Source organism: Leptonychotes weddellii, chromosome 5, assembly GCF_054177405.1.
Source record: "Leptonychotes weddellii isolate Sample4059 chromosome 5, ASM5417740v2, whole genome shotgun sequence".
Taxonomy (NCBI): domain Eukaryota; kingdom Metazoa; phylum Chordata; class Mammalia; order Carnivora; family Phocidae; genus Leptonychotes; species Leptonychotes weddellii.
This window is the reverse complement of record NC_138373.1, coordinates 84,784,270-84,798,178: the sequence shown is the minus strand read 5'-3', so window position 1 is coordinate 84,798,178 and position 13,909 is coordinate 84,784,270. Positions and strand designations below refer to the sequence as shown.

Here is a 13,909-nt window from a genome sequence, read left to right as displayed (position 1 = left end):
ATTATCATCAGACAATGTTCAAGTTTTGTGTTTACATCTATGTAGCCCTCCCACCTACCGGACATCCTGCCTTGGTGGTGAATTCTATTGTTTTTCTTTGTTGGCCTCCTGTTTTTCTCACGTTAACCCTTTTGATTTAACTCAGTGCACACAGTATCTCTATCTGCCCTGCTTTGAAATATAACAAGGTCTTTTTTTAGACTTTGGTAGAATGCTGACCACATACACAAACATTTGAAAACTCAGGTCTTAGTTTTTTCTTCCCCTGCCTTCCCGTTTCCACATGTACACAGCATAAGCAAAGGCCAGTGTTTTGCCTTGACGGTGTTCATGTGTGCCTTCTTTGTGACTGATTTGTTTTCTACAGATTCCTTTGAGTGGCTTTTTTGTGCATGAATCTCCCAGGCCTCAGTGACTTCTTCCTGTCCCTGGCAGTGGTTTTCTGTTTTAAGGACTAAATTAGTACTGTTGAATTTGAGCATATAACTGTGTCTTTCACAAAGTACCTGAATCTGTGAATCTGATTGTTTCCATGAATTTGGCAGTCTCTTCACAAAATATATCTCAATAACCCTATGTTTTTTCTTCATAATTTGAAATCTCTCCCTTGACTTTAAGAAAATGATGGCAGATTTTTGATGACTGGCAGAATTCTCAATTATAAGTGGAGGGCCCTTAAGGTTTGAAACTTAAAAACTTTTGAGAAAACTGTCATTTATGATAGAGAAAATATGTATAGTTTTATATATTGGTCACAATTTTTTAGTTTTGTTTTAGGGAGTGTCCAGTAAAGTAGGACATAGAATTGCAGGTTTGAAAGACCATGAAAAGGGCCTTGAATTTCCTATTCAGTATTTTTAATATGTCAGACATAGGTAGTCCTATGTCTAATACTCAAAAATTTCCAGAAAGGGGAAATTTTTTACATCTTGAGGCAGCTCATTTAATGGACAGACACCTCTGACTATTAGACAGTTCTTTGTGGTTCATCATATTTCACCTGATAACTTAAAGCCATCGGTCAGTGTTGTATCTCTTGACTGTATATAGCCAAATTCTATCGCTTTTCACAAATAAGAGGGCTCGATTCTTTTTTGTTTAAATAAGTTAATTCTTAAGATATTTAAAGACGGGTATTTTGTACCTGCTTTTCCCATCCCATTCAACTTTCTTTTTCAGGGCCCAATGCAACTTCTCCATCATGACAATAAGGATATTGATAGGAACATAATCCAAAGCTGAGTTAAGCCCAAAACATTATAACCATTGAGCATCCCTGGTCTGCATTCCAGTTCCTGTAGAAAAATAAACTAAGGTCATTATAATATTGTTTTTGTTAATGAATCCATACTGGCTTTTTGTTGTCACTACATCCTCTATTACATGCTCTTAGCCAAAGTTTGTACCCATCAGCTCTGTCTTTTCTGGAACATACATTAAGTGCTCAGATCATTGTTCCTCAAATTTCTCTCTTCTTTCATAAGTCAGAATTAATTGTCATTAACTTTCTAATATTTCTCCTACTTTAAATCAGTTCTTTAAAAATCATAGGAATTCATCAATTTTATCTACAAGTCATGCTACTATCTTGGATAATTATTCATCTGGATTAAGACTTGAATTCACAGAAACTGTGTTTCCTTCAAAACCATTCCGTCTATCTTCAACTTTACAATACTTTTTAAGAAAACCTGATCTGCCAGTACATTTCAATTTGACCAGATTGCCTGATGAAACTAAGTTTCTAAGAAATTTAGATGAAATTATACTTCAGGAAACATTTCATGAAGGTGGCTACCAAATTTCATGAAAGGAAATTAGACTGTGAACAAAATTTTGTGTTCTAATTCATGATTTTCTCCACTAGGAGAATCTCTGGATATTGAAAAAGAAAACATCAAGATTAAATAAGGATGATTTTGTAGATGAGTAGATCAGAGGCCATTTATGGACCTTTCCAACTCCTTAGTTTCCATATCTCTATGACTGATCCTCTGATGGAAATATTCCTAAAGGATACCAGTTTTCAGGGTACTAATGTGTCTGGAAATATCCCACTGGGTACATTCACATTTGACCAGAGTAAAATTAGTGAATTATTTCTTCAACTTACGTTTTTGTTAGTCTTGGAGGGAAGTGTGTGTGTGTGCCTGTGTGTGAGCGGAGAGAGAGAGAATGTATTTGTATATATTTTATATACAATTTACAAGAAAGCCTTTTCTCCCATTTGTGCTGTTAGATTATGTGGGTGGATGATTATTTTTTAGAAAATGGCGTTCTCAATAAGCAAGGGTGGAACCGAGAGGTTGAGGGGGTGGACATATGCATTATTTCTTTGTATTTTACTTAAGCTGATGAGAAAAATCTCCAAATGATAAATCATTATGACATTATAAATAATCTTTCATCTTCTTTGGTGGTCTGTGAGGTTCACATAATTGGAGGGTTAAAAACCGTTTTTGTTTCATTCTTCCTCCCATGTCATTAGTATAGAAGTAGACCATAAAAAAAAAAAAGTGCAGCCAGAAGGGGTTTAACTGTTACTGAGTCAACATTTGACAGTCACACTCTATTCTGTCATTTCATGCATGTGCTTTTTATGAGTTTTATAGCTTTGTGAGCTTTATTTCAGGGATGTACATTATGATAGCTGATCCACAGCCCATCTCTCTTTGTGTATGTGTGTCTGCTGGGGAGCAAAGCTCATCACTTATACGAATCCCAATTTCAAGGAGTAACAGAGGAACCATTTAGTCATGCATTGTTTAATTTAGGATTAGGTAACTAAGGAAATATCTACCTCCTCTAAAACAGAGTTTTTGTGTGTTTTTTGTTTTGTTTTGTTTTTGACTGTTCTATGGAATAAAACAGGATATTCGTTTGAGCCTCTATAAACAGTGAATTTTTAGTTATTTTCTGTATAAATTGAAGTAATGGAATAGGAGAAGTTTTCAATTTGTTCATCATGTCTGAACATCAAATAGAAAATAAAAAAGATTAAATACATTATTTTAGATGATAGACAAGAGGAATGAAAAAAATCTCAACAATTTTTAGAGTTGTTAGCAAAATTCTCCTTTTGAATGCATATTTGTCCACTACTTTAGCCATAGAAAATAAAAGGTCATAACCATGGCAAGTTACTTAATACTGTTATTGAACTAACTATTCCTGTAATTCATATATGTTAGGAAGAATCTTTATTTTTTCAATTTCCTTCATTGACTTCTTTCCCTAATATTAAAAGCACAGATATTTTAATTTTTTAAGCTGATGAGAATCTATCATTATATTTAAACCCCATTTTACAAATTAGGATTCTGGGACTCAGAGAGGAGAATTGATTTGTTTAAAGTAACATAGCTAATATACACAGCAGAGTTTGGTTAAGAAGAAATGTTTTGGATCCCCAAACCCATTATTTTCTATATGGGTCATTTTCTGTATTTTCAAATATGTCCTCTTCCCATTAATCCCTATGGTCTTTTGCCATTCAGAATGTACAGATCTTTACTGACTACTTCTAATCAACTCATTGCTTACATCTCTAGATATTTCTTGGCTTTCCTTGTTGATTCCCACCATAGCCTGGTGTCATGCACAAACAATACATGTGTTGTTTTCTACTAAGCAAGTCAATTGAATGAGCCCCAGAGCCCAAGACCAGCTGCTAAATTGACTAAGTGAATATTAGCACGGTAATAATACTTCTTTAAATGCTGGGTTTAGAATCATTTATTTGACCCCAAAAAAACTATATGATCTAAAACTTTATTTTCTTCTGTAGATGAGATACAATTCATTTGGATCCTTGCTCAAGTCAACATAGGATCAGAAGATTTTTCAAGTAAAAATAGACTTTACCTAATGTTGCCCCTTGATCTCAGTAAACCTACAGTATTGTATAAGATTTGATTAGCCAGGTAGGAATCATCTTTCCAAAGGAAATCTTATTGTTATCCAATTGCTAATTTGTATTCAAGAGAGAAAGCATACAGGTCATCTTGTTTGATCCTTATTTATAAATTCTCAAGACTCTTTCATTTTGACCACTTTGTAGTAATTAATATGCTTATACCCTCTACTCTGAGATTACTTAGAGCATTTCAGAATGTTAGCAAGTATTTCTTTAAATGTGTTTATTTTTCTTTAATTTTCTGATAGAAAAAAGGTAGATGAGAGAAAACCAGTGAATCTTGTCAGTTTCAGACCAACATTTCAATAGTACTGAAGGGCAGTAAAGTAAAAGCGCTGTACTGGATTTTTATTCAAGAACACTGATCTTAAAGTGGGGGCATGAGGTGTTCTTTTTCTGTACCAATTCTTGACTAATGTGTTTTTTATTAAAGCCAGATGGGACTAAGAGTCTAAACTTTGGTAAAAATTATCACTTGTGCCCATCAGCATTTTTTTCTGCTTCCCCAAACTCAATTTCTTGTTTCCCATTTTCAGCATCTTCCCATTTACCCCCTTTCTACCTGATATCAAACTGCACTTATTTTATTTCAGCTACCTCTGTTAATTAGTTAATTAAGAGAGGGAAAGAGTGGGGGGAGGGGTAGAGAAAGAGGGAGAGAGACAATCTCAAGCAGGCTCCACACCCAGCGCGGAGCCCTATGCAGGGCTCAATCTCACAACCCTGAGATCATGACCTAAGCCAAAATCAAGAGTCAGACACTTAATCCGCTGAACCACCCAGGCAACCTCAGCTGCCTCTATTTAGAAAAGATTAATTTAATTATAGGAACTTTGGGAATCAAAATATTATCTTATTGAGCTATGTTGGCATGTTTGAATAGAGGCTTTTAGAAAGGGAAAGATTTAATCGAAGGAACAGAATCTTAAATGGTTGAATTTTATACATGGTAGTGCATAGATGGGCTTTCTGGGGACGGGGACAGCCAGGGATGCTGGAATTGGAAGGAGTAGGATCAGAGGGATCTTCTCAAGGTACCAGCATTTGTGCTTTATAACATATGGCTGATTCTTTCTCCTCCTATATACCTATAGATTGAATTTAAACTTCTGAGAACTATTCTTAAATTCAACTCATTCTTCTGATGTTTCAGTATATTATCTGGACAACTATCCACATAAAGATTTATATATACTCCCTACATAAGAACGAAATATATGGGACACCTGGATGGATCCTGGGTGGCTCAGTCGGTTAAGCATCTGCTTTCAGCTCAGGTCATGATTCGGTGTCCTGGGATCGAGCCCCACATCGGGTTCCCTGCTCAGTGGGAGACTGCTTCTCTCTCTGCGCCTCCCCCTGCTCGTGTTCTCTCCATCTCTCTCTCTCTCTGAGATAAATAAGTAGAATCTTAAAATTTAAAAAAAAAGTACTAAAAATAAACTTTTATTTACTATAGGATCAGTTTTCATGTGAAATTCTATGGTAATTATTTGCCATGGAACCATTGTGTTTTAATATACCATATATTTACTATAGAACCACTTAGGTTTTAGTGTAGCCCCCTTACCTCAATTCTTTTAAGTCTTCTGAATTTATTGTCTGCAAGGGTTTTTAAAATGTGCCAATGTTACCATTTTGATTTACATGCTGTTGTAAGGCGTTTTAATTAAAGGCACACCACACATTCTCTAATTCCTCCAGTCACATCTCATTTCCCTGTTCACATGTCTGAGAATCAGCTGTGCAAAAAGTCACAAAAACAGTGCAGCTCACCCTGTTGACTTCCACTATCTCGCATGGACATGTTCTTGGGAAGTATTATACATTCCATTTTGGGTAACTAATTAAATAATTTTATTATGTTGTATACTTTAGGGGTAGATGATTAGAGTTCACTTACTGTAAAAACTGATGGTTAGTTTCCTGCCCATCATTTGCTAATTTTAGCCCTTGGTAAGATGGCACAAGATTCATGCAGCTGAACTCAGAGCCTTAGAAGTCACTCAACATTTCGTCCTTTTTCTACTCCAATTGCCTTCATTTTGCTTCTTCTTCTTAAAAGACTTTGCTTCAGAATGGAAAACTCTTTCTAAAACATGTAGCATTTATTGCCCTATCCACCATTAAATCAAAACCTGAGAGGCAATCCATGCCTAGTACATTCCCCAAAGATAGTACAGTAAAGTCTTCATTGACTGGAGATGATCAAATCATGTTGATGGAATATGTGTGTGTGTGTGTGTGTGTGTGTTTAATGTAACTGTCTTCTATTTTAACAGCTACATTTACTATAAAGAGAGTCTGTTAAGCTGATGTCCTTGGTGCTCCTGTTCTTAGCTGAATATATACAACAGACTCTCAGCAAAAGAAATCCAGAGCATATAAAGCAGCAGAAAATACCAATTTCACACAAACTAATTGGATCATTTTCTACATTTTTAAATATATAATTTATTTCAACTTAGTACTATATTATCCTATAGAACTCGAGTTGTTATCAACTATTTTGTTTCCAATTTCCCTGCTATGTTTTATACTAATGGACAATTAAATATTTTTTCTACTAAATCATGTAAAGAATTTGATGAATAGGAGTTCCAAGGCCACTAAATTTAGAGAATTTTTTATCTAGTATGTACAATTGTAATACTGTCAGAGATTTTGTAGAGATAAAGCATATACTATATTAAGAATATCAACACCCTAATGGTTCTTGGTGGGAACATTAGTTGGACCCCTTTACATATAATACAATTATTTTAAGTAGTTAATTATTTTCTGTGAACATTTTATTATGTCAATAGCTATCCCACAGTATATGTGGTTCATTTGTACAGTTCATGATGGTGTTCCTCAGAAAATGAGGTAAATAATTATAAAGAAACCTGAGCAAATTTTATGAAATCCGATAGATGCTTTTCTTAAAACTGTTTTGGAACCAAGTCATCCTCAGAGCAGTGATGGAAAGTGCTAGAAAAAGTTGTAAACCTTCCATTGTATGCTTTTTCTTTTCATAAAATCACCCAATTACTTAATTGGAAGTAGTTTAATATCTCATGTGATTTAGATTGAGCGTTACATATTTTCCTTGAAAATAATTGTTTGTAATGCCACGTTCTCCATGAATTCAGATCATGCACTGCGTGCTTTTAAATGACTTGATGTCTTTGCAGATCTAATTTTGGTGTATTTGTATCTCAAATAATTCGCCAACTCAATATTTTGGCTTAGCAATCCAAATCAAATTGTGGTCCAAGTAGCAGGCACTCACATCGAATGTACAGAGACTTGACAAGCAATTAGCAATGAATATTTAAACGTCTTCATTACCCTTGCATGAGGAATGCAGATGGCATTTAGGGAGATGGCAACCAGAGGGCACTACTGTGAATTATGTTTCTATCAGTTGGTCACCTGACTATTGGAAGACTTTCTCTGGGCCCCATGCCACTCCTATACTTCTACTGTCTGGCTAAAAATAAAGGCATTCCAAATGTTGTAAAACAGGTTGCTTTTATGAAATTTCTCTGCACATTTTATGATTTGGGAAGATTGTCTCCAAGGATCCCTGCATATACCCCTGAGGCATACCAAACCCAAATGCCAAGACTGTATAGGGGATTCTAAGAATCAGAGTTCCTTCAAAAACCCTGCTGATCATTTGCTGATCAATTACCTCAGCATAATGTGCTGAATGTGCAAAGGTGACTAAATCAACGTTCTGTCCCTTCCAGAAGCTAATGTATTGTATATGGCCCAAGAAAAAAATGTCTTTGAATAATTATAATTTCCAGATTGAGCTCTCATTATAAATTTCTTTTTTTAAGGAAAAAACAACACTGGAGAGTCTGACTCAGCAACTGGCAGTTAAACAGAATGAAGAAGGAAAATTTAGCCATGCCATGATGGATTTCAATATGAGTGGAGATTCTGATGGTTTGTGAAAATTGTTCATGTATATTCTGATAGTGTGCAGACGTGTCTATTTAGTGCCAGTTAAAACTAATAAAAAGTCTATAAGACAGCCACCTTATACCTGGTCATTACAATAAGGGCTCACATGTACTGAGCAGTTCCCATGTGCCGAGCAATCTGCTGAGGTCTTTGCATAAATCATCTCATTAATTTCTAGCACAGCCTGTGAGATAAATACTATTACAAATGAAGTATTTGTAATATTTGGCCCTGGGAATTTTGAATCATTTTTCTCCAAGATAACAGGGCTGTGATTACCAGAGGCAGGTCTTGGATTCAAGATGGCATGATTCTGAAGCAAATACTCCCAGTCACTGCCAGACTTCTCTCTCACTTCCCTATTTCTTGTACCCAAAGCAAACTATTTGGAAACTTGGTCTACAAGCTCGTTTTCAAGTTTTCATTTGTCAAACTTTGACCAGAATACAAGGCTAAGCGGACATTTTCAGGAGACACACATATATGTGTGTGTGTGTGTACATGTATATTTGCACTTTGGAACCCTTCGCTCTTATACTGTCTACCATTCAGTCAAGTGTCCTCCCTCCCCTTTATAACCCAACTAGAACACCAGCTGCATAACCTCATGCTTTCTTCGCGTGCCTCAAGACTTCTGTTGTCTGTATCATCTCTGAACATTCTAAACATCCCCAATGACAACTAATTAAATTGACACTAATTTTAATAGCACAGCAAAGAGAGAAAAAGAAGAAAGTGCTATTCCTCTTACCTTGAGCTGCAGCTGGGAACCTCCCTCCTGTGTCAAGTGCCATATATGCATTTTGAGAGCACTGTCCTCAAATTTGTTACTATGGGAGAGAAAGCCCCCTGCATATAGAAAAGACTGCCCCAGAGCAAACCATTAGAAAGCATACTTTAGGACCGAGGAGATGGCCTTGAGTTCCCCAAAATACATAGTTGTCTACTGTGTGCCTTGGGCCAGTTCTACTTTTAGGTGCAGTTCTACGCTAGCCAAGAGACTAGCCAAACTTGAGCATGTAGCCAGATAATTTTATCGGAACTGAATTTTATTCAGTTTGATATCCAACCAAAGTCAGTGTTTTCCTGGCCTTTGGGATCTAAACACTTCCTTCTCTTTTCTACATCACTTGGCTAAGATAAACGTGGTCTAAGTACATATAAAGAGCTTGTTTAGCTTTGATGAAGTTGCATAATGTTCATTTTATTGCTTATGTTGCTGTAAGGTGTAAGAACAAGAAAAAGCAGATGTGCAAATGATCATTTGCTGGTTACAAACCCATTTCAGAAAGATGTTGCCATATATTAGCACTCATTTTTGTCAATAAAAAGACAATTACTGGTAATAACACATTTCATAAATTTTAAGTTGTATTAGCGTGATAAAATATACCCATAGTAATCAGCATTAAAACATCAAAACTTTGTTGCTGTTATTTGTTAAATTCAGTCATGCTTGTATGCAAAACATTTTCCAATCTTCATCAGACCAAAGAGCATACTATGAGGGAGAAATAATGAGAAACTCCACCACCAGATATGCTGTGTTTCTGTTTGCTGCTCTAGAAGTCTTCAAGTCTGGGTAATTTTGGTTGATTTCTGTTCCTTCTAATTGAGAAAAGAGAGGAAGAGGTGTCTGAGGGAAGGAAAAAAAAAAAGCAATGCTTTAATTAAAGATACAAGTTCTAGAAATGCCCAAATTATTTAAAAATTTTATATGCTACCAAAATACATCTCTTCCATATTTTCTAGTGATAACCCTGGAAAACTTGGTATCACAGTTCTGTGCTTCCTTCTGCTTCTCCTGATTTTCTTTGCCTAACTCGAGTATCTCTGGAAACTGTTTAATCTGGTGAAAGTATTCTACAAAGTCACATGAAGCCTAGAGGAGGGAGGGCAGCTCCCAAGAGTTCTACTGTGGCTCTTGGTTATGTTTTATCACCTTGAGTCTTGCTGATTGGAAAGGAACTTTCAGTGGGTCTCTTTGGGTAACTTTAGACATGAGGGAGAAAATTCAGGGGAATGAATATATTATTTGTTTCACCTTAAATATGTGGCTGTGGACATTTAAAGAAACCATAGTAGTGTAACTGTTCATTTTTTTTTTCCCCTACCATTTTCAGAGATCTTCTAGGGAGCAGGCTATCATTAATGCATCAGTATATTTCATGTATTTATTAGCACAAAATTGCAAAGAAAAGCCAAACACATTACAGAAGAATTTCTATATTGTATTTTAACCTCAAATTTTAATTTAGCCGCATTTTTATTTATATTACCTCAGAGAGAGGAAAAGGGAATGGCTACTGAGTATTCTGACCATCTTTAGGTAACAGAGACACATCCTCACCTGTGGTCATCCATCGTGCCAAACAGATCAGTGTTTCACAATTTTGTGAGCTTCTCCACCTGTTTAATATTTCCATGGTACCAGCATGCCTATTGGTATGCCCCAGCTATTCTCTTTCCAGTTTGCATCAAAGATTACATATTCAAATTTCTTTTGTCCTCTTGAAAGAAAACGGTGAAACGGTCCATAGTCCATCGATAAAAAGGAAAAAATATTTTAGAAATGGATTAAAAATACAGATACGATAATTGCCACCACAGAGCTTATCACAAAAACTTCACGAACAAGCATCTGTCTCAAGAACTGGAAGTACTATTATCAGATGTACTTTTTATATTCGTATTTCAATAGACTAGAATAGATATTTCACTAGACAAATATTCAATAGCAATACAAAGAAGAGAATTACCAGAGGTCTTAACACTCACACGAAGCAATGTTCCCTATTTTTAGGAAGTGCTGGAGTCTCAGAATCAAGAATTTATAGAGAATCCAGAGGGCGTGGTAGCAATGAACCCCACATAAAACGTCCAATGAATGCCTTCATGGTGTGGGCTAAAGACGAACGAAGGAAAATCCTTCAAGCGTTTCCCGACATGCACAACTCCAACATCAGCAAGATATTGGGTAAGAAATGTATTAATGATTATGTGATGCATGGAGTAAATTTACAGCTCTGTTTTCTGCAGTTGTTGAAAGGTACCGGCTTTAGAGGCCAGGCAGTTCATGTGATCTGCTTATCTAAAAAATAAGCACCATTAATTGAGGCTTTTCTCCCGATGACGAAGCATTTCATGTTTGTTGAGAAATGTGCCCAGTTTCTATAGCTTATTTAGTTGTGTGTCTCCATACTAATTGTTGTAATATTTTCTCTTCTTTAAGATCTAGAAATATTTTGTACCAAGACTAAGAAAAAAGTTCTTTTCCTATGAGCTACTTGGTAATGGGATTGACCTTTGAACCATAGAATTCTTTACGTGGTAGGGATGGAGGTAGAGGTGATGTTTGTTCTAGTACTGTAACTGAAAATTAGATTGTCAGGACCCAAGAAGATGGGCCGTGTGGGGCAATTTTTGATTTATACTTTTAGTAGCCTGAAGCAGATTTTCAGCATCTTTTTATTTATATTTTATTTTTTAGAATTACTGTTCTTTTTTAATTAACATATAGTGTATTATTTGTTTCAGGGGTCCAGGTCTGTGATTCATCAGTCTTAAACAATTCACAGTGCTCACCACAACACATACCCTCCCCAATTTCAGCATCTTTTAAAAAGGGACTTTTCCTGTCATTTCAGCTTTCAGCTTAACAGATAAAGTACATATTTTCCTTATGTACATAGACACTGACGCACACAGAAGAGATCGTGAGAGGTAAAGGTAGTGATTATAAAGAGACCTACTATATGCCAGTTTAAGTCCCAGAAAAAGGAAGGGAAGATTCCATTTCTGTTGTGCTGTTCACTTGACATCGTCATCATCTTCTTCATCTGCAGATAGTGTGATGGCCAGCTACCAGATAACCTAAGCAAATTTTGATTATTTATTCTCTGACCTAAACAACAAAAGAGAATAGGAGCACCTAACTCTGAATTTGGGCTTCAACAAATAAGTAACATTTCTCTAAGTTATTAAAGCTTTACTAAAATCCATAATGCACTTGGAATTACATGTACCTAATGCAAGTAGGTGTTCGTTTTGTCCCTTTACATTAAGGAACTGATCATCTAGAGGTAGTTACTAAACATACACATGTGTTTTTATGCTCCCATATTCTCAAATGCTCATATCTCTGAGCGGAAATATGTGCTACCCAGTCCACAGCATGCATTTGTAATGAGACCAAAACAAACAAAACAAAAACCATTAGCCACTTGAACTTAGGTCTCAGTTTTCATCTAAAATGATTTTGAGATCTTTAAATGAATGTTATCTCAAAAGATAAGAGTATGTGAAGCCTAGAAAATGTGAATATTTATGGATAAAGGAAATGCACATTTTTTACATCTCTACCATCTCTGATCTATTTTTCCTTTTTATGACCATATTTCAACTTCCATATGAAATTTCCCATTTTTTTAAAATATCATACCTGTTCCATTTGGGAAAAACTCTAGGAAAGAATAAAATACTTTGTGTAAGCATATTGCATATCTTAATGTATCAGTTATCACAAAATTAGAAATCTCAAAATGTCAAAATGAAAAAACAAACTGAATACTAAGATTGTTTAAACTGTCCTTATATCATTCAATTCCTGTGTCTGAATACTGGAAAAGTGATAGTCACTGATTAAAACTTTATCCTAAGTATAAGGGAAATACCAGTTTTGATGATGTGAAGTACTTTAGGAAATGCAGCAAAAGATTTTATGGGAAAGATGTGACTAGCTACAAGCATTTCTTCCTGGTTTGAAGGAAAGAATATTAGAATGACCATATGATTATATCATAATGGGCTACATGAAAAAGAGTGCTGCCTAATTTTAGACTTTTCAATAGAATTGTGCTCATTAAAGATATAGCAGGGAAAAAAAAACCACTGAGGTGTTTGGGACCTCAATATTTGGTCATAGCTTCAAACAAATAAGTGATCTTCAAATATCCACAAGATCATTCTAACTGGCCCATTTCATATAAGAGTACAAAGAAAGCTTGATGTTTTCCTCTTTACTGATTGTTTTGGATAACAGCCTCCGACAGCATGCCGCTAATTCATTCTGCTTAAAACAGGCGCTTGAGCTGGGTTGACATTTTACGTAGTCTCTGGGGATCCTAGTTGACATTTTAAAGGGCTTCTAAGCATTTTATAATACCCTAAAATCTGGTTTTAATAAGCCATTCTGCTGAAATTGTTAACATAAGGAATCACCTTTTACTGTTTGGCGCTAGATCAGGGGATGGGGGACATCTTTTTCTGATTAGATATACAGTAGTTGGAGTAAAATGTGCAAATTCATTACAGATCCCATGGAGATGACAATGCTGCTCAGCTCAAACTCTTCATTTTTATTGTATTGCCAGATTTAGAAAGGAAAAGAGTACTCTCAAGACTTTTTTTTTTTTCTTCTTATTTTGAACATCAGATTTTTCGAATGAATCTTCCTCTTTGTCATCAGGGGGAATACCCAGATGTCCTCTCCGTTTTCCATTGTAAAAGGCCAGTCTTTTGAAAAATGCAGGGAACTTACTCCCTGTACGTGGTCCAGGGTAAGCAGTCAGCCCCACCCAGATCAAGTAGACGTTTTCCTCTCCTTTGGAGAGAACTAAAGTGCTCATCTAGTGTGTCTCAGGGTTCACATCGTAGCTATATACAGTGGATGCTGTACCTGCAAAACCATTAAAACCAAAACCAAACTTGTCATTTGGTTAACCCTATTCAAAAGTTATTGAAAAATGAAAACTGCATTTACCACCAAACCGAAACACTCTTTGTCTCCACTGTCATAAAATGGAATAGTTAGCCATTTTGCCAGCTACAGACAATGCTTAGGCTACCTTAATTCTTCATTTTAAAAAGACATCACTAGGATATGGCCATCTTTTAAAATGTAATTTAGGATACAGGGATATTTCCAGAGAAATTATATTAGCAAATGTCTAAATATTCTGTGATTCCAGTACATGCCAGATTTAGAAGCCAACTTGTCTGAGAATTTATACATCTTTTATTTTATATAGATAGATA

General features: G+C 35.6%; 1 protein-coding gene across 17 annotated transcripts in view; it reads left to right on the top strand.

Annotated features, from left to right (window-relative positions):
- The window catches only part of SOX5 (SRY-box transcription factor 5), a 993,366-nt gene that overhangs the window by 964,816 nt on the left and 14,641 nt on the right, over positions 1–13,909 (top strand). For all 17 annotated transcript variants that reach the window (XM_081821346.1, XM_081821353.1, XM_081821350.1 and 14 more), the window contains 2 exons: positions 7,747–7,855; positions 10,677–10,850. In XM_081821346.1, coding sequence (XP_081677472.1) covers positions 7,747–7,855; positions 10,677–10,850 — 283 coding nt within the window. The remainder of the gene's footprint in view (positions 1–7,746; positions 7,856–10,676; positions 10,851–13,909) is intronic.